General features: G+C 43.5%; 1 protein-coding gene across 2 annotated transcripts in view; it reads left to right on the top strand.

Annotated features, from left to right (window-relative positions):
• The first annotated feature begins 525 nt into the window (after positions 1–525).
• WRN (WRN RecQ like helicase) overlaps positions 526–21,095 on the top strand; it is a 40,794-nt gene continuing 20,224 nt past the window's right edge. Inside the window, exons 1-18 of one of the 2 annotated variants that reach the window (XM_082759435.1) lie at positions 526–589; positions 795–1,242; positions 1,635–1,780; positions 3,978–4,126; positions 6,303–6,452; positions 8,433–8,505; positions 10,393–10,501; positions 11,079–11,496; positions 12,177–12,257; positions 13,035–13,182; positions 13,965–14,040; positions 14,611–14,678; positions 15,061–15,169; positions 16,826–16,894; positions 17,401–17,483; positions 18,390–18,496; positions 19,188–19,375; positions 20,478–20,655. In XM_082759435.1, coding sequence (XP_082615561.1) covers positions 574–589; positions 795–1,242; positions 1,635–1,780; positions 3,978–4,126; positions 6,303–6,452; positions 8,433–8,505; positions 10,393–10,501; positions 11,079–11,496; positions 12,177–12,257; positions 13,035–13,182; positions 13,965–14,040; positions 14,611–14,678; positions 15,061–15,169; positions 16,826–16,894; positions 17,401–17,483; positions 18,390–18,496; positions 19,188–19,375; positions 20,478–20,655 — 2,616 coding nt within the window. In that variant the 5' untranslated portion in view covers positions 526–573. Of the gene's footprint in view, positions 590–737; positions 1,243–1,634; positions 1,781–3,977; positions 4,127–6,302; positions 6,453–8,432; positions 8,506–10,392; positions 10,502–11,078; positions 11,497–12,176; positions 12,258–13,034; positions 13,183–13,964; positions 14,041–14,610; positions 14,679–15,060; positions 15,170–16,825; positions 16,895–17,400; positions 17,484–18,389; positions 18,497–19,187; positions 19,376–20,477; positions 20,656–21,095 lie in introns of those variants that run through there. The other variant, XM_082759436.1, reaches the window with a different exon arrangement.

The raw sequence follows: 21,095 nt of genomic DNA, 5'->3' as shown, positions 1-21,095 counted from the left end.
CCATTTCCCCCCCAGCATCCCCAATAAAGCTTCCCCTGCCCCCCCAGCACCCCATTTCCCCCCCCAGTACCCCCGGGGCTGCCCCCAGTACCCCCAGTACCCCCTCTCCTGCCCCTCCAGTGCCCCCCAGCACCGCATCTCCCCCGGGGCGGCTCTTCCCGTGCCCCCCAGCACCCCATTTCCCCCCCCAGTACCCCCAGCACAGCGTCCCCTGACCCCCCCCGCCCCCAGTTCCCCCCCAGTTCCCCCAGTACCCCCCCCAGTGCTCCCAGTACCCCCCCCATTACCCCATTCCTCCCCCCCAGTGCCCCCAGCGCCCCCCCCCCCACTCACCCCATAGCGCCCATCGCCGGCGCTGCCCTTCACCCGGCGGCCCCGCCGCCCCCCCCGCCGCGCCGAGCCCGGGGCTGCCGCACCCCCGCGGCCCCGCCCCGCCCCGACACGGCCCCGCCCGGCGGCGGGCGGCGAGCGGCGAACGGCGGCGGAGACACAGCGGTGGGCGCCGCCGGCCCGCCCGGCCGGCCCCCGGGACTACATTACCCACAGCGCCCCGCGCCCGCCGCCGCGCCGCGCATGCGCGTCACCTCGGGTAACCCCCGAATGGGCCGAGGGAGGGGGGACGCGGGGATGGGGGGTTCGTGATGTGTGAGGCGCGCGCCGCGGCGTGACGTCACTGGGTGAGCCGGCAGTGGCGGGTGGTGGGGCTGAGGGTGAGGGGTGTTCGCTGCGCGCTGGTTCGGGCCGTGAGGGGTTTTTGTCCTTTTTTTTGTCCTTTTTTTTTTTTTTTTTTAAAGTGAAATGCGGGAGGAGTGAGCGCCATGGAGCCGCGGGGCGCCGCCGGGCGGGAGAAGTACCCGCAGTGGATGCGTGCGCCCAGCAGCCAGGCGGGCGGCGCGGAGGTAGGCGGTGCGGGGCGAGCAGCCGGGGCGGGGGGCAGCAAAACCCCGCAGCACGGGCACGCAGCGCCCTCACAGCGCCTCTGCCAAAAACCCTGTGCAATTCTGTCGTGCAGCAGCACAGGAGCCTCCTGGAGGACGGGCTGCCCTTCCTGGAGTTCTGCGGCTCCATCGTGTACAGCCACGAGGCCAGCGACTGCTCCCTGCTCTCGGAGGATATCAGGTGCCAGCTCGTCCCCCTGTTTCCTTGGGGTGCCCCTTTCCTCGCTGGGAAGGGAGCTGTGCTCCTCTGCCCGCTGCTCCTTGCTGGGTGCGTGCTGCGGCCTGATAAAACAGCCGGCCTGTTGTACGCGTCCTCCTTATCAGCTGCGAGCACAAAGCTGTAATAAAACGAGTGAATTAAGTTAATTCATAATTGGGAGTGTAAATTTTGGGGGGGAGGAAGTAGTATTTTATCATGCAAATAAATATATTTCTGCCCTATTCTTATTTAGCATCGCTCATGTTACTTGGGGGGGGAAGAGCTCTGTACGGAACTTGCAGCATAGCACCAGAAAGAAAGCAGCAGGAATTTCAACCCTCAATATTAAAATGGTTTTTGTGCCTTATGCATGTGAAAAGAAAAAAATGTGCTGGCTGTGATTCCCTTAATTGTCCTTATGTGAGGTGACTCAATCCTGATATTCCAAGTGCTGGTAGGAGAGCAGTTAAACGTGAGGAATGTTGGTGTCTTTTCAGGCAAACTTTATCATGTGGGGCTGCTGTTGGATTTGATATTGAATGGCCACCGTCATACACCAAAGGAAAGATGGCAAAAATAGCTGTCATACAGCTGTGTGTAACAGAGGAAAAATGCTACTTGTTCCACATCTCTTCCATGTCAGGTACTGTACTTCCTCTACTCCTGCCAGGGCATGACCTCTCTTCTGTTTCTTGTGATTTGGTCTGAACTTTAGCCTTGAGCTGCAGCCTATTTCACTCTGACAGTTGGAAAAAAAATCCATCCATCTTCTTCCCTGTGATGCTTACAATACAGGGGTTTATTTTATTCACTGAGCACTCCTCAGGTATTAAGGGGTCCTTAGGCCAAGGTTCGGGCGGTGTTCTAGCATGTGGCCCTGTGGCTTCTGAACAGAGTAAGAGAATTTTACCTAAGGATTATTATTATTTTTTGTTCTGGGAAAAAGTCTTAATACTGTTTTGAAAACTGCTCAGATAATGAGCTTTCTTCTTTTTGCTGCCAAAATAAACACCAAACCTAAATTTAGCTGGCTGTGTCTCTTCTTGATTTGACTCGAGTAACAAAATCCCTCAAAAACGATGGCCATCACACTTTCTTTCCTAATTTTGTGCATTTAGTTTTCAGGAAGAATACTGAATACATGTGTGATGCAGCTGTGCGGAGAGGGGGATGCATGTTCAACAGCATCTGAATTCATTGTGGATGTGAATAAAAGCTTCCAAATAAGAAAAATAAGAGGGGGGGGGGGAGGGGGAAGCAGGTTGCAATTTTATAACCTTTGGTTTGAATGCTGGGTTGAAACTATGCCTGTGAGATGCCTCTGATTTCCCTGGGGTGTGCATGCTGAGGTGTAATAGGGATAATTTAAATGTTGGTGTTCAGTCCTTTGTCATTTATAGCAAATGAGGTGGAAAATTTAATTGCCAGAGGCTATTCAATCCATGAGGCAGATATTTTCAACCTCACAAAGGTAAGATTTAAGAAAAAGAAGCCAGGGAAAGAAGAGACGTGAGGAGGAGCTGAAACACTTTTGGTTTTAGGGTGAAGCTGTGTGTTTGGATGTCAATCCCAGGCATGGTTGTATAGGTGCTACTGCTAACTATGAGCCTAACAGCAGAAGATGGTGTTTCTGCCTGAATTGTTTTCTAAAGCTTTTGTTCATGCCAAAGGGAGATGCACTTTGAACTGGGTAAGATGTCAGCACTCTGCCAAGAACCACAGCCAATTTTTGCTTATTCTGAATATTTGACTTTTTTTTTTTAAAAAAAAAGAAGACTGCAGAATCATTGAGTTGGACAAGGCTTATTCTGTTGTTTTTGTTTTTGTTTAAAAAGAAACAAACTTTCTCCTGCGGGAAAACGAGAATGAAGAGTTGCTGGACTGTGTATAAACACATCCCGTAAAGGATGAAGTTTCAATATGTTTTGATCATGAAGGTTCTTGATAACTCTCCATTTTTTACCCTTTTTCCTTCCATGGAACATGTCCTACTTCTCACGTTGTAGCCTCTGGATAGTCTAGACCTAGACCACTTAGGTTTATACAGTATTTTTTTTCTAGAAATGAGGTGGAGGAAATAGAGCAAAAGTCATCTACTGGGAAGTTGCCACCTTTTCAAGGTCTTCCTGATATTTTTAGGTAGGGGAAATCCCTCCTTCAGTAAGTCAGCTGCATATCTGGTGTGCCTGTGTTCAGGTCAGCTGGATTTTTCTCCTCTTCAGGCGAATCTCCCCATGTTTTTTTGAGGTGAAGCATCTCTGTGTGTTTGCTCCTGTAGCAGACCAGGTAGTAGAGCTATGTGCCTTACTTGAGCCTGTGAAGTTGAAAATACCCTTTTATCCAGCGTTGCTGTGCAGTCAGCTTGGGCTGAATCAAAATATAATAAGTAAGCATGCACACAGATGCTAAGTAACTTCTTTCACTTACAAGACTGACCTGTCTGGGCTTGGTGGAGGATGTGGTTGGTTAATTCTATTTTCCAAGTGCTAGGAAATAAAATCCTGTGGAAAACAGTAAGATAGCACTGCATTTGGTGTGAAAAGCATCCAGTTCTAAGGATTGAAATATTTTTTTCCTCTGCTAAAGGAGTTGCCTTTTTGTTATGTGGTTTTAGGATCAGTAAGACGAGTGGAATAAGGTTGTCTCTTTTTTTTTTTTTTTTTTTTTTCCTCTAATTTGTTTTCAGATACAGAATGAATTTGCCTAGCAAGTTTTTGAGCTTTTCCTCCAAAAGCACAGGTTTCTGCAGGTGGCCTCTGTGCTAGATTTTGTCATTTCCGTTAGACTATCTGGCATCTTCCAGTATCTAGTTTCTCATGTTTGGGCTTAATCTATTTTAGGTTTTCCCAAGGGACTCAAAAGACTGCTTGAAGATGAAACAATTAAAAAGGTTGGCGTAGGAATTGAGGGAGATCAATGGAAGCTGATGAGTGACTTTGAAATCAAGCTGAAGAGCTTTGTGGAGCTGGCTGACGTTGCTAATGAGAAAGTAAAGCTTAAAACCTTTTTGTTGTGGGAGGGAATCTTGTTAATGTGCTGTATGAGAGATTTCCTTGTCTTCGCAGGAGTTAAATTCTGATACAAGCCTGTTCTGTAGAGTAATGCGGAGAGGTGATGCAGCTTTAAAAAAATAAATAAATCACGTTTCCAGAGAACTCAGCCTGCAGATTTAAGTATTGTATTTCAGTAAGCCAGAATGTTCTTAGTATTTTTCCTCTCCCAGGTCTGTTCGCTGTTTGCATTTCAGAGGCACAGCTCATTAGATCCAGCTGCGGGTGCGTTTTTCTTACTTCTTAGTGACAGAGATCAGCAGGCTGTGTCAAACTGGGGGTGTGTTAGCGATGGCATACATGTTCTAGCAGAGGCTGAACCCCGAGAGTACCATGAAGGTCTGATGCCTGTTTGGGAGGAGGCTTCTGGAAGGAAGCCAGGTCTTCCATGAAGTCCTCCATCTGGAGGCGGAGCTCCAGAAGTATTTTCCTTTCTGTGCCTCAGAAGCTGGTGCTACCTCTGCTAACCTGGGACCAGCTTCTGCTGTCTGACAACCCCCTGTTCAGAAGTAGCGTTGTGCCTGGCATATCTCGCATCATGCTGTAGCTAGGTGCTGCTTAGGTACCACCTGATGCAGGTAAATCTGCACTCGTGTTGGGGAAGAGGATGAAAAGTTCATTACCACCCAAATCATCCTGCTACTCTTCTTACTTTCATAGCCCTCAAAGTTTTTTTTGTCTTTTTTCTATCTACAGTGTTTTCCTTTGCCTGTGGTCTGCCTCTCCATGCCCTTCTATTTGCTTCTGTGTATTTTTTTGCACAGTAGGATAGCAGCCACAGTCACAGTTTCCTGGTGGAGCACAGATTTATGTCAAGGAATAGTCCTTCCACTACCTTTCTCTGATGCTGTGTATTCAAATCGTGGTGGAAGAGAGGGGCGTGTGATGTACCTTCAGCATTCAGGGCTGCGTTGCCTTGAGCTTTAGCTCCTTGTGGGCTGGAAGCTACGCAGAGTAAATTGTTTTGCTCAAGTGATAAAAGGAGCTGTTCCTTTTCAGATTTTGAGTTTCCAGAATTCATCCCCACACCTTATTCCCCACCCCCAGCACCCAGCCGTAGGATATTTTGTTATGAAGATAAGTGATGTGATCTTTAATAGCAGCTTTAAAGTCTTTTGCTGAAGAGAAAACAGTCCAAAAATAAATTTGAAAATGAAGCCTGAGAGAACAAAGAATAGCAGCTTATGTAATGGCACAGTGCAAGGGGGAGAGGAGGGAGCACCTAAAATCAGCACTGGGTAGGCTTTTGATACCTGATTGAAGGGGATGAACTGATAATGCCACGCTGCTGCAGGCACTGCTAGGCTCTGCAGGCTGTGTGCAAGGACTCTCAGTTAGCATAGCACGAGGCTGTGCCTGCAAGCCCTGGCTCCTTGGAGTCAGAAGGAAAGCTTCCCGAGCTCCCAGAGCCCGGTGAGGCAATGGGATGTAGCAGCTGTGACTGACAGCTAACATTATGGAAGCAATTGGAGACAGCAGCGTGGCAGGCTGGTTTCTGGAGTCTTCCAGGAACTGCTTCACAGTGCAGTGAATAATGGCTAGCGTGGCATATCACTGCTCTTTGGCTCGCACTTGGTTTCTCAGGCTTGCAAAAGACGACAGAACAGTTACAAGCTGCCCCTGATACTCCCACGTTTCCATTAAATATATCCTGATCACTATTATTTTCAATAGCAAAATATTGTTGCCAAAATCCTGGGGGAGAGCGGGGCTGACAACTAAGTCTCTGGCTCTTGTCTCAGCCTGGTGACCGTTGTACAAGTTTCTCTTTTTTTTTTTCTTTTTCTCCATAGTGTGACAGCACTGCCTCACAGTGCGTGGACTCACCCAGCCCTAATGCCTTCCCAGCTTGACAATGTAGGGATGTCCTACAGCAGTACAGGTTTAGGGGAGGAAAATAGGTGTTTCTAATGGCCAAATTATCTTTTAATATGATGACAGCAGAATTAGGCCTGAAGAACAATCAGTGCTTTGAGGAAGATAGTTTATTCTGCCTAATCCAGATCTCTGCTTCTAATGAAGTATTAAGTACGCTTTGCTGTTTCTGCAAATGCATTTTGACAAGTGCAGTTGCTTTCTCCTTTAAACGAGTTTATTTTATTTATTTTTTTCCAGCTGAAGTGTAAGGAGTTATGGAGCCTAAATGGGCTGGTAAAACACCTTTTTGGGAAGCAGCTTCTGAAAGATAAGACTGTCCGCTGCAGCAACTGGGAAAAGTTTCCACTCAATGAGGAGCAGAAACTGTATGCAGCCACAGATGCATACGTACGTACAAGAAAAGATCTATAAATACCTCTTCTAATGTGCTGTTTGGTTTTAGCACCTTTCTGCGACAGAACTTGGTCAGCATTGGAAGACTTCATGGTCCAGTGTGGATATGGGGTGTTTCGAGGTGGAAATACTGCCATGCTGTTTACTCTCCTATTCCTTGTCTGTATTAAATTGCTTTTTGAGCTGCAGCGTTCATGACAGATGGCACTGTCATGCCATCTATTTCTGCTGAAGGTGGTGCTGCTTGGGCCTGACTCAGCATTGAGACAGGCAACTGAGGTCACTCGAAGAGCATGCTGCATTGGATGTTTCATGCAGAAAACTGAATGTAGACAGGAAAAAGAAACAAAATTTCACAGCATCCTTGAACCTCCTGTGAGGTCTTCACTTTTTTTTTTTTTTTTTTTTTAATGATGTTGCAAAATCTGCCTTTTCGTTGAAGCCTGCTGCTGAAGCAGTTCTGGAAGCTCTGCTGTGCTTTCAGCGTGCCGAGTACTATGGGCATTGAGAAGTATGCCAGAGGAATCTCTATCCATTTGGACTGGCTTCAAGCTGTCACCTGAGGAAAGTGAATTTTGATGGAGCAATCATGCAATCACGTTGATTTTATCTTTATCTGTGTGAAGTCTTTCAGAGTTACTGTCCCACGTGTGGCACAGCTGATGCATAATTCCTATGTGCAATAACCACTTATAGAAGTGAACTGTTGGTAATTTTTCCTGGGTTCCCTTGTTTGCAGGTATTTGCTGTAGCTTGGTAGTGTTTCCAACTGATTTTTTTGTTGTTGTTGTTGTTGGGGGCTTTTTAGTCATCTTTGCTGAGCTGCTTATTGAGCAAAATCCAGTTTTCTCAGCTCCTGCAGAATATGATACACGAGTTAAAGTTAATGAGCAGCTCTGAAGAAGTGTAATCTTCTCTAGTGGCTAATGCAACTTGGTTCTGCTGTATATCAATTATTGTAGCTCTGGAGAAGTCTGTTTTTGTTTTTTTTCACCATTTTGAAAGGAGAGAGCTTTTCCCTTGGTTCTGGATTCTGGCTTAGCCATGTGCAACTGGGTGCTACCTGCTTCCTGGGAGAAAATTCTTCTTTTTGGTGCTGCTTGAATGTTGCACTTAATCTCTTCACCCCTCAGGATTGTAGTTCTGTGACTAGGTCGGATAGAGGAAGGGAAGCAGGACAGCACTCCCTGTTTTCTGATTTAGAAACATTGCATATTTTCTAGTTAATAATTAAGTTTTCTAGTTAGTTATTAAGCTGTGGAGTGTTTAGCTCCTGTGGAGGTGCAGAACCCAAAAAGGGGCTCTATTTTTGGTCCTCAGAGCTGCCTGGTGCGGCAGCTGTAACCAGCGTTTTCTAGGCAAAACCTCTTCCTTGCTGTGCTGCCTTCACCTGGCCTGCCTTTTGGAGCATCACAGGGAAACACGAGGGAGTAACTTGTTTCTTTCTTCTTTGAGATGCCTTGATTAACACGTGTAGCCTAATTAGCTCATTGCTGGCTTTAGGCTGCATTCTTCTGCTAGAACTTATTCACATCAAGGGAAATATAAAGCATGCAGAATCTTAGTGGATTCATAACTATTCTCTTGGAGCATTACATAAAATCTGAATGAGGTGGAGCAGATGGTGAGACTGGGAACGATGTACTTAGAGCTCTCTATCTGCAGCTAACTTTATAGGATAACTACACTGGGATCTAGTCACAAGTGTCCACTCTGATGCAGACCAAAGTCAGGACTCTGCCTTTTGTGAAACATTCTGTAAGCTGTAATGTGGTTGTGATTAACAAGGCAGTAAGGGAGACCATTGACTGTTGTATGACATGGCCTGAGAACTCAGAATTTACAATGCTTGCAATGAATTAATGCCATGGCTTGCCAACCAGTTCCTGGCAATTTTGTTTAGATAAAACGTGGTTTAAAATGCGGTTTCTCTGTGGAGTACTAAGTATTAATCTTTTTCCCTTTCCTTTGCAGGCTGGCTTCATCATTTATCAAAAACTGAAAAATATGAATAGCAACGACAGGAAATTATTTGGAGAAAGAAGAGGTAAATTACATGTTTCAGCATAAAGAATGTATTCCATTTCCCAATGGCTTTTTTTCATAGTATTTTAGTGTCACAATTTTCTGGCTTCTTGGAGGTTAGAGACAGCTTCCAGAGAGTGCAGATTGTAAAGGTTCTTCGGTGACCTGTGTTACCATACTCATACTATTCCACGCTGACGTGGGAGTGCAGCCTGGGTATGTCATTTGTTTCTGCAGCGTGAGGAGATGCTAAGAATTCCTGCTGTCATTCCAGTTTGGTTTTGGAAACACTTCAGTGAGTTGCTGTCAATTCTGCTGACCCACGGAGGAAAATCTAATTTAAGAAGAAAAAAGACCACAAAATAAATACGTGTTATTAAGTAACACTTTTCTTGATGTATATAAATAGGGCCCTTTTTTTTTTTTTTTTTTTTTTTTTTTTTCAGAACAACTCAGCTCTATTTACTTGATCAGAAAAGTGATTCTAAAATCTTGGTTTTCCTTCAGTTATGTGATTCATAAGGAAGACTGAATATTGCATATAGTTTATGGCATAAAAAGGGAAAAAATTGTCTCCTTATTGTACTGTCTGAGTTCTTGTCTCTCAAAGACAGCAGTACTGTTCCTTTTACGAGGTGCAATTTTTGGCTTCAGTTTAGTCAGCATGTCAGTGTTAGCTGCTTTAGTGGGACTGATATCTGAAACCTATGGGAAAAACTTTTCCATGAGAAAAGGGCCCAGGAGTGATGTTATACTAAACATCTGGATTCTTTTGTTACTGATATTGCAAGTCCTAAAATGCTCATGCAAAGGAAATAGCTATCTGTTCAACACAGATGCATCGCTTTTGTGAAAACAAAAGCGAACAAAAGCCCACAGGTGAACAACAAGAACACCGAACAAATTTATTTGTGAGTCTCTGCCGATTTATGTGAGTAATGGTCTCTGACACAATGTGACTGAGCTGCTCCCAGCTGCCTGATATTGAAGGCCTAGTTGGGAGAAAAGGGGAGACTTGTGCAGTGTGTGTGTGAAAAATAGTGGCCCATGACTAGAGGGGTGGTACTGAGTTAAAGTCTGTGCAAAAAAGTCGAGTTTCTTCATTTGAGAAGCTGTTAAAAGCTAGACGGTTACTTTATGGTAGCAGTCATGAGGGTTGTCCATGCAGTCCAATTATTAAATTTCTGTCAGTAGGACAGTAGTTTCCAGCTGTGCAAAAGATGCATATTGAATAATTTGAACTGTGTCTTAAAAACACACCTAGTAGCCCTGTGCATTTCTGTGAACGCTGGCAGGCAGTAAGCAGAATATGTCTGTGCATCCAGGGTTTGGCTGGGGGTGGAGAGAGGAGACTGAAGATCTTCAACCAACCAACCAAAAACTCACCACAGTGAGTGATCTGTGGCTGATGGATGTGGTATGCTGAGTTACAGTTCCTTACAACTCCAACAGCCAAGAGGTTTCAGGTGAAAGTGCAGCTCAGGCGTGAGGAGTGTATCTCACATGCATACGCCGTGCTGTGGAAGTTGCAAAAGTGAAGAGTGCAAGCAGATGCAGGAAGCAGCTAGACAAAGTCGTGGAAGAAAGTTCAGACAGACTGATTCTTCCCCAGCGTGCCCTCCAGCTTCCAGAAAGCAGCAGCCGAGTGGGATGGAGCCTGAACAGTGATCAATTTATACCAGTCCTGTTCTGTGTCCTCTTCGCATCAGCATGTGTAGCAGGCTGCTGGAAGGGGTGTGCTGCTGAAGGACGTGGAAGCTTTGACATGCCTCACTATACTACACTTTTAAGCACAGGAAACAACTGTCTTGTTAGCTTGTGGAAGTACAGATGAGTTTGTTTGAGTACCTGTGTGTGTAGCTGTTAAATCTGAGTGACTGTGGAGTAACTGTGCTGGTGCTTCCTGTAGGTAACGTGTCAGATGACGTGAAGGAGCACCTGGACTCACTAGCTGAAGAGATGGTGTACCTGGCTTCTCGGATCCCTGACTCATCTGGACAACCTGGAAGCTTGCAGAGGTCAGGATTCTGTCACCCCGACAGCTGTTTTGGGCTTGTATGCTGATGTTCAGTACAACAAAATGTGTTGGCAGCTGTAGCTGTTACCTTTGCATCCTTTTTCAAGAAAAGAATGCAAAGCACAGTTCACTTGGTGGGAACATTTGCCTTTACATATAGACACAGCAGAGCACAGATGCTCCCTGATGTTTATTGCAATAGATTTGACATTGAACTTTGCTAATATGTTTATTTTCTTGCTGAAATGCACAGCAAGACATTTTTAATAGAAACTACAGCCTCTCACATGACTAATTATAAGTCTGAAGCCTTACTGCATAGCGATACTACAAACACTGTGCGTAGAGAATTTTGTAGGCTTTCTTCTGTGTAAAGAAATTGGATCTTTCCTCTGAAAGTTGGATACCAGTTGCAGTTGTACGATGAGCTTTTGTAAGTGAAATTTTGGACATAATTTACCTGGAGAAACAATACTTTGGAATCTTCAGTTTTATTTGGTGGCTAGCATGTATTTTACCTCTTACCGTTTACCATTATCTTTACAATTTTGGTTTAATTTTCTTGTTTTAACTTCCAGGGCTGCGGAAATACTAGCTGACATTTCAGAGAACATAAAAGCCTTACGAAGCACTCTGCTTGCTGCTTCATGTTCCCCTTCTGTACTGGAGAGGAACTGTGGTGAAGCTCCAACAAAACTTGAAGTGGAATCAGCAAACGTTGAAGCACAAAAAGTTGAAATGCGTGAACTTGCTAAAAAACTTGAAGGTGACATCAACATCTGCTCTGATGCTACGCTAGCTGGCCTCTGGGAGGGAGATATTGATGAAGGAGAAGCAGAGAGAGGTAATGCTGCTGTGGGAGACGGGGAGGAAGCAGCTGGCTCTATGGACAGAGCAGACAGAAATGACTTCATGTCGCTGGACATTACTGAGCAAGAACTTCAGATGTTGGAACATCAGGCTGCAGAAGAGTATCTCAGCAAAGCCATGCCTGAGGTAATGAGAGAGGACCTTGTTAATCATGGACACTCACCAGAGGAAGTGATCTCACTCTTCCTTTCCCACAAGACTTTTAAAAGTTCTTGCTGAGATGAGAGAAGATTAAAGTGGGCTAGTGGAAAGAAAATGTTTGTGGAGGTAGTCAAGCACCGAGCTCCCCTTTAGGCATGCAGTTGGGAGGATTAGTGCTGAATGCAGGAACTCTAGATGTTCTGATTAGCTTTCCTCTTGCTGGTGCCAGTAAAATATGATATGAAGTTCCTGCTGAGTGGGGACAGATTCTGCACTTCAACATCCCCACCTTGGTCATAAATAAAAAGCAGATCTTTAAGGGCTCTCTGAATGGCAGTCTTTCTAGTGACTGCTTAATGTGGATCGATGCCTCTTAATCTGATTATAATTTCTTTATGTTCCAAGTGTTCCCCACATCTGGTGATACTTCTGTTGCTGTTGTCTCTAACTACGGGGCCTTGTAGTGTTCTAACACTTTTTTTCCAGACGTGCTTTATATAGACTGGGCTTCACAGCTAAAGATCAAGCTTATTTATTTTGTTAGTAAGAAGTAACAGCATACAGAGGAAGCTTGTAGTGTGTACAGAAGGTTGAGAAGATGTAGGTATAAATAGCAATAACTTCACTGATAGGGAAAAAAAATAATACACGTGTTTTCTTCTTAGGAGGAATGTGCTACAGATAACAAACATAATATTTCCTGTGTCATTGAAAGCGATGAAGAACTGGAAATGGAGATGCTTAAGGTGAGTGCCTCAGCGTTTTGGATTTTCCTTTCTTTTGTAATGATGATACTGTGTCAGGTCATGGTGGAACATAACATCAGTGTGGTGAGGGAATGAAGCAAATAGATACTGCTCAAAAAATTTGGGCAGAAGAATGTGTGGAAACCTGAAGAATTCAGTTTACCAGTGTAGGATCTCAGTATCCCATATATCCTGCTACAGCTTTGCTGTACCAGCTTCAATTTGACCCAACTGTTTCCCACACCTTTGTAGATCATCATTCATCACCTGTTTTGCTGTTGTGTTCAAACCCTCGTCTAAGAGAGTGATCTGAGAGAGTGGTTTGTTCTCTATAGATACTGCTAATCTGGGTAGTCAGACAGGCTGCTTCATCTCTGTATGTTTTGCAGGCCTCTTAAGTGTTTTACTTGTGTAATGTTGTTGTTTTTTTCTAAGATGGTGATTTAGGTATTTTGTCTCTTTCCACTGTTTCTTGTCCGCATCCCAAAGAGTTCATGTATTTCAAGTGAATTGATGAATTTCATTAGAGCAGTCACAGGTGTTCATGAACTTAACACACATGCTAAGTAAGAAGCAAGATTCAAAGATTTGGGGACAAAAATCATGAATTTCCTTGTAGGGAAGGACTGAGTCTCTTTTAGATGGGTCTGTGCTGCATGTCCATCTTCTGTGCTGTAATTAGATTACAGTTCATGTGCCCCAATGTCTTATTACCTCAGGCACGCGTTGTGTCTTCCCTTTTGTGTACTGAATTAACTTATTCTTCCGAACTCTCAGTCTTTAGAAGATGTAGACAAATCTAAAGGGATTTTGACTGAAAATGAATCCAGCAGAGCCAGGAAAACTCCAGATGACCCAGAATTGAATGTTGCACCAGATGGAGATGAAGATGAAGGCATTGAAGAAGAGGAGGAGGAATGTTGGGGTATGTTTTAAATCACGGTGCGGGATTGAAGGGAGGAAAGAAAAAAAATCACTAGAGTCAGGTGTGTAATATTTTGTGCTTGATTTCTTGAAACAGAAAGTAAAAGCTGACCTGGATTATTAAAGGAATACTTGATGATGTTTCAAGATGAAAACTTAAAGGCATCCTTGTCGAAGCATAGATTTGTGCCGTGATCTGTAGGCTGTCTCTTCATCTCTCTAAACAATTGCCTGACAGACTGTTACAGGGGATGTGTGCCTGCCCAGCAAACAAATATGAGGTGGAAGAGTAATGCCTTCTACTGCTGAATATTAACCATAAATTCCAATGGACATTTTGAGCATGTTTCTTCTCTGTTTGCTGTAAGATTAGGTTCTTCCCCATCTGACATCTTCAGACCATGACTTTGTTAGCAAATTGCAGCATCAGGTATTAAATAGCATGACTTCAGTGAGGCCTTAAAAGGGATGCCTAATAAAACATCTCTGTTACATCTTCGGAACACATTCCGAGTAATGTAGCTATGCCTTACAGTGTCTATTGCTTTATTATCTCATTAATAAAGCCGTATGCTCTCCTTCATGCCGGGTCTCTGAGCAATCTGTCTGTTTCTCTTTCAATCCTCTATTTTAGCCTGTAAATATCTTCAAACTTGCTATCTCTTTCTACTGGAATTTTCCAAATCTTAGGCCCTGGGCTCACTAACTGTGACTGTCTGTCAAGATAAAGTTTTGTCTCTTTAAAAGACGATCACATACAAGTCTTTGTTTCTCTCACTAAAGATCCGTTGCTGCCCGTACCTAGTGAAATCCAGGTCACATGTCTGAAGACTTATTTTGGGCATTCTTCTTTTAAACCGTAAGTATGTTTTCAATTTGCTTTCTTTCCTCTCTTTCAATTCAGAATAGCTTTTATTACTAATTTAAGAACCATTATCAAACTTGGACCTGTGCAAAATTCCTAGGAAAAGCAGTGTTTGCCACAGTGAAATATCAAACCAAGCTCATGGAATGCTAACTGCAGCACTGTACTTTCACAATAGGGGATGAGTTTCTTGACTATGCTGTTGGCAAACCTCTAGTGATCAAATGTTTTTGTACCAGGTCTAGCTCAGGTATTTCAAAGAACAAACACTGTAAGCTTGCACAGATGTTGTTCTCTGTATGATAAACATACTAAGGAAGTTTATCTTTGTGCGGTTCTAGTTAAGGAGGGATGGGTTTCTGTCTGTCTCTAATGCTGATTGTCCAAGTCTTATTAGAGATCCCCATTGTAACACTGGTGGAACCACCTGCAGTAGAATAAACACTGGTTGCAGCATGCAAAGAGGAAACTATCAGGCAGCTAAAAGGGTTTCTTCAACACAATTTACATGTAATGTAATGTGTGGTGGCAAAAGTAAAATATTCTTCTTCCATTAATTCAAAGGGTCCAGTGGAAAGTGATCAGTTCTGTTTTAGAAGACAAAAGAGATAATCTTGTTGTAATGGCAACTGGTAAGTTACTTCTGTGTCCTAAAAAGCAGTGAGAAATCTTTTTCTTTTAGGGGAGAATAGGACATTGGAACTTGGGGACTGTCCATGTGGCTCTTAGGAGCAGAGTGCCCAGGACTTGTGTGAGACTGCAAACCTTGGCCAGCTATGCTGGCTGCTTGTAGTTGTCTATTTTTTTTCCCCGCTGGCCTTGAAGTAGAGAGGGACATTGAATGGATGCCAATAATATATATCTTGCATCTTTGTTTGTCTGCTAGGGGGACAAACATCAGCTTCATTTTTAGGGCTCAGGAAGGTGTTAGAGTTGTTTTATACTTTCTATACTGCTATAAAACATAGCTATGCGTTGTTTCACTTCTGCCTGTGTTTTTCTTTTTTCTTCAAGGATATGGGAAAAGTTTGTGCTACCAGTTCCCTCCTGTTTACACTGGATGTACTGGAATCGTCATCTGTCCTCTTATTTCCTTGATGGAAGACCAGGTACTGCAGCTGACGTAAGTAATTGCTGTATTTTCTGTGGAAACCCGTGGATTCTGCTCGTGGCATTTCTCAGTGTTTAAGGCTGCAGCTTTGTACAGCAAGCTGTTTGTGTTTCAGCTGTAAAACGTACGTTTCTCCAGGAATGCATGTAAACTAAATTAATTCAGGGATCTAAAGATCACTGGATTTGGTGACTACAGGATTTGGAGGCTGAATTTGCAAAGGACCTGTGCTGGTGGGTGGTTTCTGAAGGTAGATCCTTCTCAATTATTTCTGGATTCAGAGGCTCTGTTTATGCAGAACAAATGAATGGAGGAACTTCACATATTGTCTGAGCCCATGAGAGCTCTGTCAGAATTTCACAGGGCTTCCTTTGGGTCCAAACAGTAAGAGCTGAACAATACAGAGCTGGAAGATGAAGGCCATTCAGATCAAGGTTATGACATAGATTTCTAAGATGGATGGTGAGATAGGTCTAACACCTGTTGTCTTCACTTTTAAATCCTGCCACAGACCTTTTAAGTAGGCAACACTGAGTCACTCTTACATGAACAGTTATAGGTGTGGGCAAAATCTTTGATTTTAATACCTGCTTTTTGTACTTATTTGCTGTTATAACAGCTATTCACTGTTGATACCTTTATTTTAGCTACTGCCTGGGAGAGTCTGTTGGAATCACGCTGAGTTATCTAGTTCATTCCTGCCTTGTCACGCTTAGAAAGGGCATGTCTTTTGTGACAGAGGGGATATGAAGATTTTGAAGAAAGGAACATCAATTACATGTGGTATTTTCTGCGGCAAATTCTGGCTTTGTGCAAATGAATAGCTGGAGAGCCTCAGCTGGCTGTATAGCCAGCTTCTGGACCAAGTATTAATCAGCAGGGTGTCTATATGTATTCAGCCACTTCTTTGGCTTTTGTACTGTTTTCCTCAGTGTAAAGCGTTTATTCACTACCTTCTCAGTAGGTCATTGATTTTTTGAAGGCTGAAGAGAGTGAATTTCTGCAGCCTAATGCAATTCAGTGATTTGGCTGTCAGTCTGGGTGCAGTTCTACCAGGGAATGAAGAATGAGAGGGGGGGGAAAAGCTATCAAAACATACTGCTGTATTAAAATGCAGCACATCACCAAGTTAAGGAGATAAGTTGCATTGTCCTGGAAAAGCTCAAATATATCATTATTGTATTAAACACTAAAGCATCATTATTGTATTAAACACTAAAAAGCAGCCACCTGATTGAAAACTAGCAGATGTAGCACCAGTAGCCTAGGGTGGGGCAAAAAATTAGCAGCTAGCAAGCTTTTATCTAAGTCTTATGAACTGCATAAGGTAATGAGAAAACGTACCTGCTGTATTTTGTTCTTTTGGATGCTTTATTAGGGAACTTAACTCATGTGAAAGCAAATGATTTTGATCTGATTGCACTAATGAATTCTGTGTCTAGAGGGGACAACTGGACAGGGAATGGATAAGGATGTGGGTGTCAGGAATAGTGACTGTAGTGACTGATTGCTGTTTTCTGAAAGGCTTTTCCCATAAAGGGCCTTGGAAGAAAGTAGTCTCTGACCCCACAGCTTGAGCTTCCTTTACCAAGCGCTGGCATAGGCTGAAAACTGAGGTGGGAAGTGTTCATGAGTAAATCGATATGTGACTGTGCTTTTTTGCTGCAGCATGTCAGGGATTCCAGCATGCTTGCTTGGTTCGGCTCAGTCGAAAAACGTCAGAGATGGCATCAAAGCGTAAGTCCTGTTTATGCTGTTTGGGACTGCAGGCCCTAATGCATCTGTATTTGAGAGAGGTGAATTTGTCATCTTACAAACTCTCAGTCCTGGCTCAGGCCTTGAACCTGCAGTCAGTAATAGTGCTTACGTTTACCCACAATGAGCGTTTGGGAGGCATAGAGCCACCCTCCTGTGCCCTCTGCCTGGAGAGGGGGGTTATTGATTCAGCTTTGTGCTGTGGTTTGTACGGGAATCACAGGTCTTAAACCTGTATTTGTCGCAGAGTCAACACAGCAGCCCTTTCCAGCCCTGAAGGCTGGTAAATCTCTCTCCTGTCGCACTGTTTACTGCTTTGTTTTCCTACTGATCTGGAATGCTTTACACTATCTTCATTTCCTTCCTTCTGTTGCCCACTCAGAAGTCTGTCCGTGTTCTCATTTACATCTAGATAGCCACGATTTCATTTTGGTTGGTTGGGTTGTCTGGGGGGTCTCCTGTGACCGAGTATTTTCTTGGTGTTGCAGGGGTCAATACAGAGTCATATACATGACACCCGAGTTCTGCTCAGGGAATTTGGACCTACTTCAGGATCTTGACCAAACTATTGGTAAGTTGGGGGTAAGGTTGAGGGGGCAGGCAGCTTCATTTCATGATTAACTTTTTTAATGGTGTGACAACTTCATGCCTGTTTCTCACCACTAGTGAGCTTGGAGGCTAGTGTATTGGCTGCCAACAGGCAGTGTCAGAAGATCCATTATAGTATCTTAACTTGTCAGATTTTCTCAAAATACAGCAATAAAATTCTGTTTTGAAACACTATTGCATCTTGGTAAGTTCTGTCGAACAGAATGTTGCAGCTCGTGCATCATCATAACAGTGTAAATCCTAGGTAGATAACACAGAAAAAAAAAGTCTTTGTTTAGGGAACTGAGTTTGTAGACCTGCAGACAAGTAATACTGTTCAGGAAGATGGTGAACAATCTGAATGTCTGGAGTTCTGGGAAGCTTACGCTTATGCTTGGCCTCTCTGACACCAGGGCACTTTGAACGTGTCGATTAGAATGCCGTATCTGGACTCAAGTAAAGGAGTTTTTTGATTTAGAAATGGCAAGGGTATTTTCCAGGCACGTCTTTTAACACTTCTCATCTGGTATTTTTCTGAACTTATATTTGGTTCCTCAATACAGTCCTGAGATTCTCAGGCTTTGTTTTACAATCCAGGAAACTGGTGATGTCTGTAAACAGTATTTTTGACAAGTAGTAAGGCAGTTTGGAAAGGGGGGGGGGGGGGGGAAAAAGGGCATAACCATCAGTAATAGTTTACAAATTTGACCCTTTGTAGGTGATGTGTTGGAGATTTGAAGCTTGGATAAGGAAGGAGAAGTGGAAGGGGGGGGGCGAGGATCTGTTAGAGCTGTTTCATCTAATTTGTACCAAAAAAAAGCCTATATAAAAATGGTGGTTTATTTGCCATGTAAGTATTGCATCCATGCTGTGGTTCTGTCCCCACCAGGTATTGCCCTTATAGCTGTTGATGAAGCTCACTGCATTTCTGAATGGGGCCACGACTTCAGAAATTCCTTCAGAACCTTAGGCTCACTAAAGAAGACTCTGCCAATGGTAAGGTTTTCAGAGGTGTTTGATTTCCAGTGTAAGAGGATACAACTTAATTTCACACAATAGCTTGACATTTTATCACTTTATGTTACTCTTTGGGAGTGCTTACCGTGCTGTTTTTGGGAGCTTGTGCAAGTCCTTGCTAGTGAGTGAACTTCGTTGTGGTTTTGATCTTTTTTCCAAATCTTTAAATAGAGGATATTCTGAACCTGGACTGCCAAAACTTCTGAAAAATAATTACTTTTGTTGGATCCCTGTGTGCTGAAAGGTGTTGATCCTAAGCTCCTGGTTTACTTGCAAGGACAAACAGTTAAAACTTCCAAATGCGTTCCAAAAGCATTTATTGGATAAACTTCAAAACTTAGACCTGAACTTCAGATCCTATTCTTGAAAATTTTCCCTATGTGTTCCCTAACCTTAGCCAATCACATCAGAAAATTGCTGCAGACTCACAGAGATGCAACTAAAGATAGGAATTAAGAAGATTCTGTACATTAAATGTTCTGTCAATGTCTACCCTCCTTAACAGTGCAGACCAGAGCTCCAGGAGGCGAAATATTAACTGTTTTCCAAATAGCTGAGCTGATCCAGTGAGCATAATGAGATTAAAGTGCCTGTTTACATGCTAATCAGTTTTGACTTGTGATCTTAAATCACTGAGAGGTATTGGACTTTTGCTGTCTTTTTATTTCAGGTTCCCATTGTTGCTTTAACCGCCACTGCAAGTCCCTCGATTAGAGAGGACATAGTGAATTGCCTGAATCTGAAGAATCCCCTGGTCACATGTACAAGCTTTGACAGACCGAACCTGTACTTAGAAGTTGGACGACAGAGTGGAAATGTGATTAGGGATTTGAAGCAATTCCTTACTAGGAAAGGAAGGTAAGGATTTAAGCCTGTTTTGTGTTGTTCTGTCAGATATTAAAGTATTAAATACCAAGGTATCAGTAGGGTGTACTAAAAACTGTCACCAGTCTTCAAATGATCTGGTGAAGAGGTGCCTGGACTCTCTCCCTAGTCATTCATCATGTTCTCCCCCCTGCCCTTTATCTTCCTTCCCTAGTTTAAAAAAGGTTTTGAGGCAAAGAATTGTGGTATCCCACTGTTTGCATGTTGTTCACTGTAGGGTTTTCAGGATCGTTTTGTGCTCAGGAGACCTGCCAGCACTCCAGCGATTTGACTGAGAGTGATGTATTAGCTGGTGGGTTCCTTCCTAAACGATAGCGTGGGTTGATAACTAATCTAAAATATTTTTTTTGTGGTATTTTTTTCTGAGAAGGCTGATCTAGCAGTCCTTTTCTGTTAGCAGACCCACCAGTATACCCACAAGAGTGGGTTTCCTGCCACTTTCATCTCCTTGTCACAAGCTACAGTGTGTGACTCTACAGCAATATAAATAAATCTCATAGCTCATTTGTATGCTATTATATAAACGTAGACCTTTTAAGTGTCATCTGTAAAAGTTTGTTTCCAGATGACTTTCAGGGAACTGGGAGGCCTTATGCTGCTACTTCTCCAGCATGGACCAAAATAATCTGTGTTTTGCAAGACACAAGACTGCCAAGTCTGCTTTTCCAAAGGACAGACAACTTGTAAACAAGCACTACCTTTTTGTAAAAGGGGCGAAATGCCTCCTTTTTCTTGCTTTGCAAAGAGCTCTTCACATGCTGTGAAGTCTGGAGATCAGTCTCAAGCACTGAAAGCTGTGTGCAAGCAACCTAGGAGCACAAATATATTTGATTCAATAGCTCCGTGGGAAGATGCTAAGCTGGCTTTAATCTATGGTACTTCTGTATGTAGCGATGACATTTCATGCTAATTGTGGTATTATCTCTGCATAACATATTATCTGATCTGTTTAAATATCCAAGATGATGAGTTGCTGCAGAAAGCTGTGTTGCTTTTTCAATTAGGGTCAAGCGGAGTTTTTGCCGAAGGGTCACTTCATCTGTTCTGCATTTTAACATGTTGCTACTACTTTTAGCAGTTCTGAGTATGAGTTTGAAGGCCCTACCATCATCTACTGCCCTTCAAAAAAGACCACAGAAAAAGTTGTGTCTGAGCTGACTAAACTGAATGTGCCCTGTGGCGCGTACCATGCTGGAATGGGAATTCAGAAAAGGAGAGAGACCCACCACCAGTTCATGCGGGATGAAATTCAGGTACCTAGGAAACTAAGTCTGTGTTTTCTTATTTATAATTGCAGGGTTTCCAGTAGGGGAAAGAATTTGGGAAGATCATTGTTTCCAATTTACTTTGTATATTCTCTGTTCTGGGCAAGAAATTGCTGGCCTGTGCTGCCAGCAGTATGTTTCCTGGCTTATGTTTCGAATTCCTCTAGTAAATCTCTTAAAATGCATAGCATGTAAGGAAGCTGGTGGTAACTGGAACAATGTCCTCCAACATCCTGTGAGCTGCTTTCATCCTGTAGCTGAGCAGGCAGAGAGCTATCCTGGGGCTTCTGTTGTTCTTCAGGACAAGTTTTGTCACCAGTTTGAGGATAACTACCTGAAAACACTCAGGCATTTGCCATCATGTAGCATTACTCACGACTGTAATCCAGTGCTCATGCTGTGACCCAGATCAGGCTCCTTGTTACCAG

Source organism: Aythya marila, assembly GCF_965140915.1.
Source record: "Aythya marila genome assembly, chromosome: 4".
NCBI classification, from domain to species: Eukaryota; Metazoa; Chordata; class Aves; order Anseriformes; family Anatidae; genus Aythya; species Aythya marila.
The sequence above is the reverse complement of the archived record's forward strand: the minus strand, read 5'-3'. Positions and strand labels throughout refer to the sequence as shown.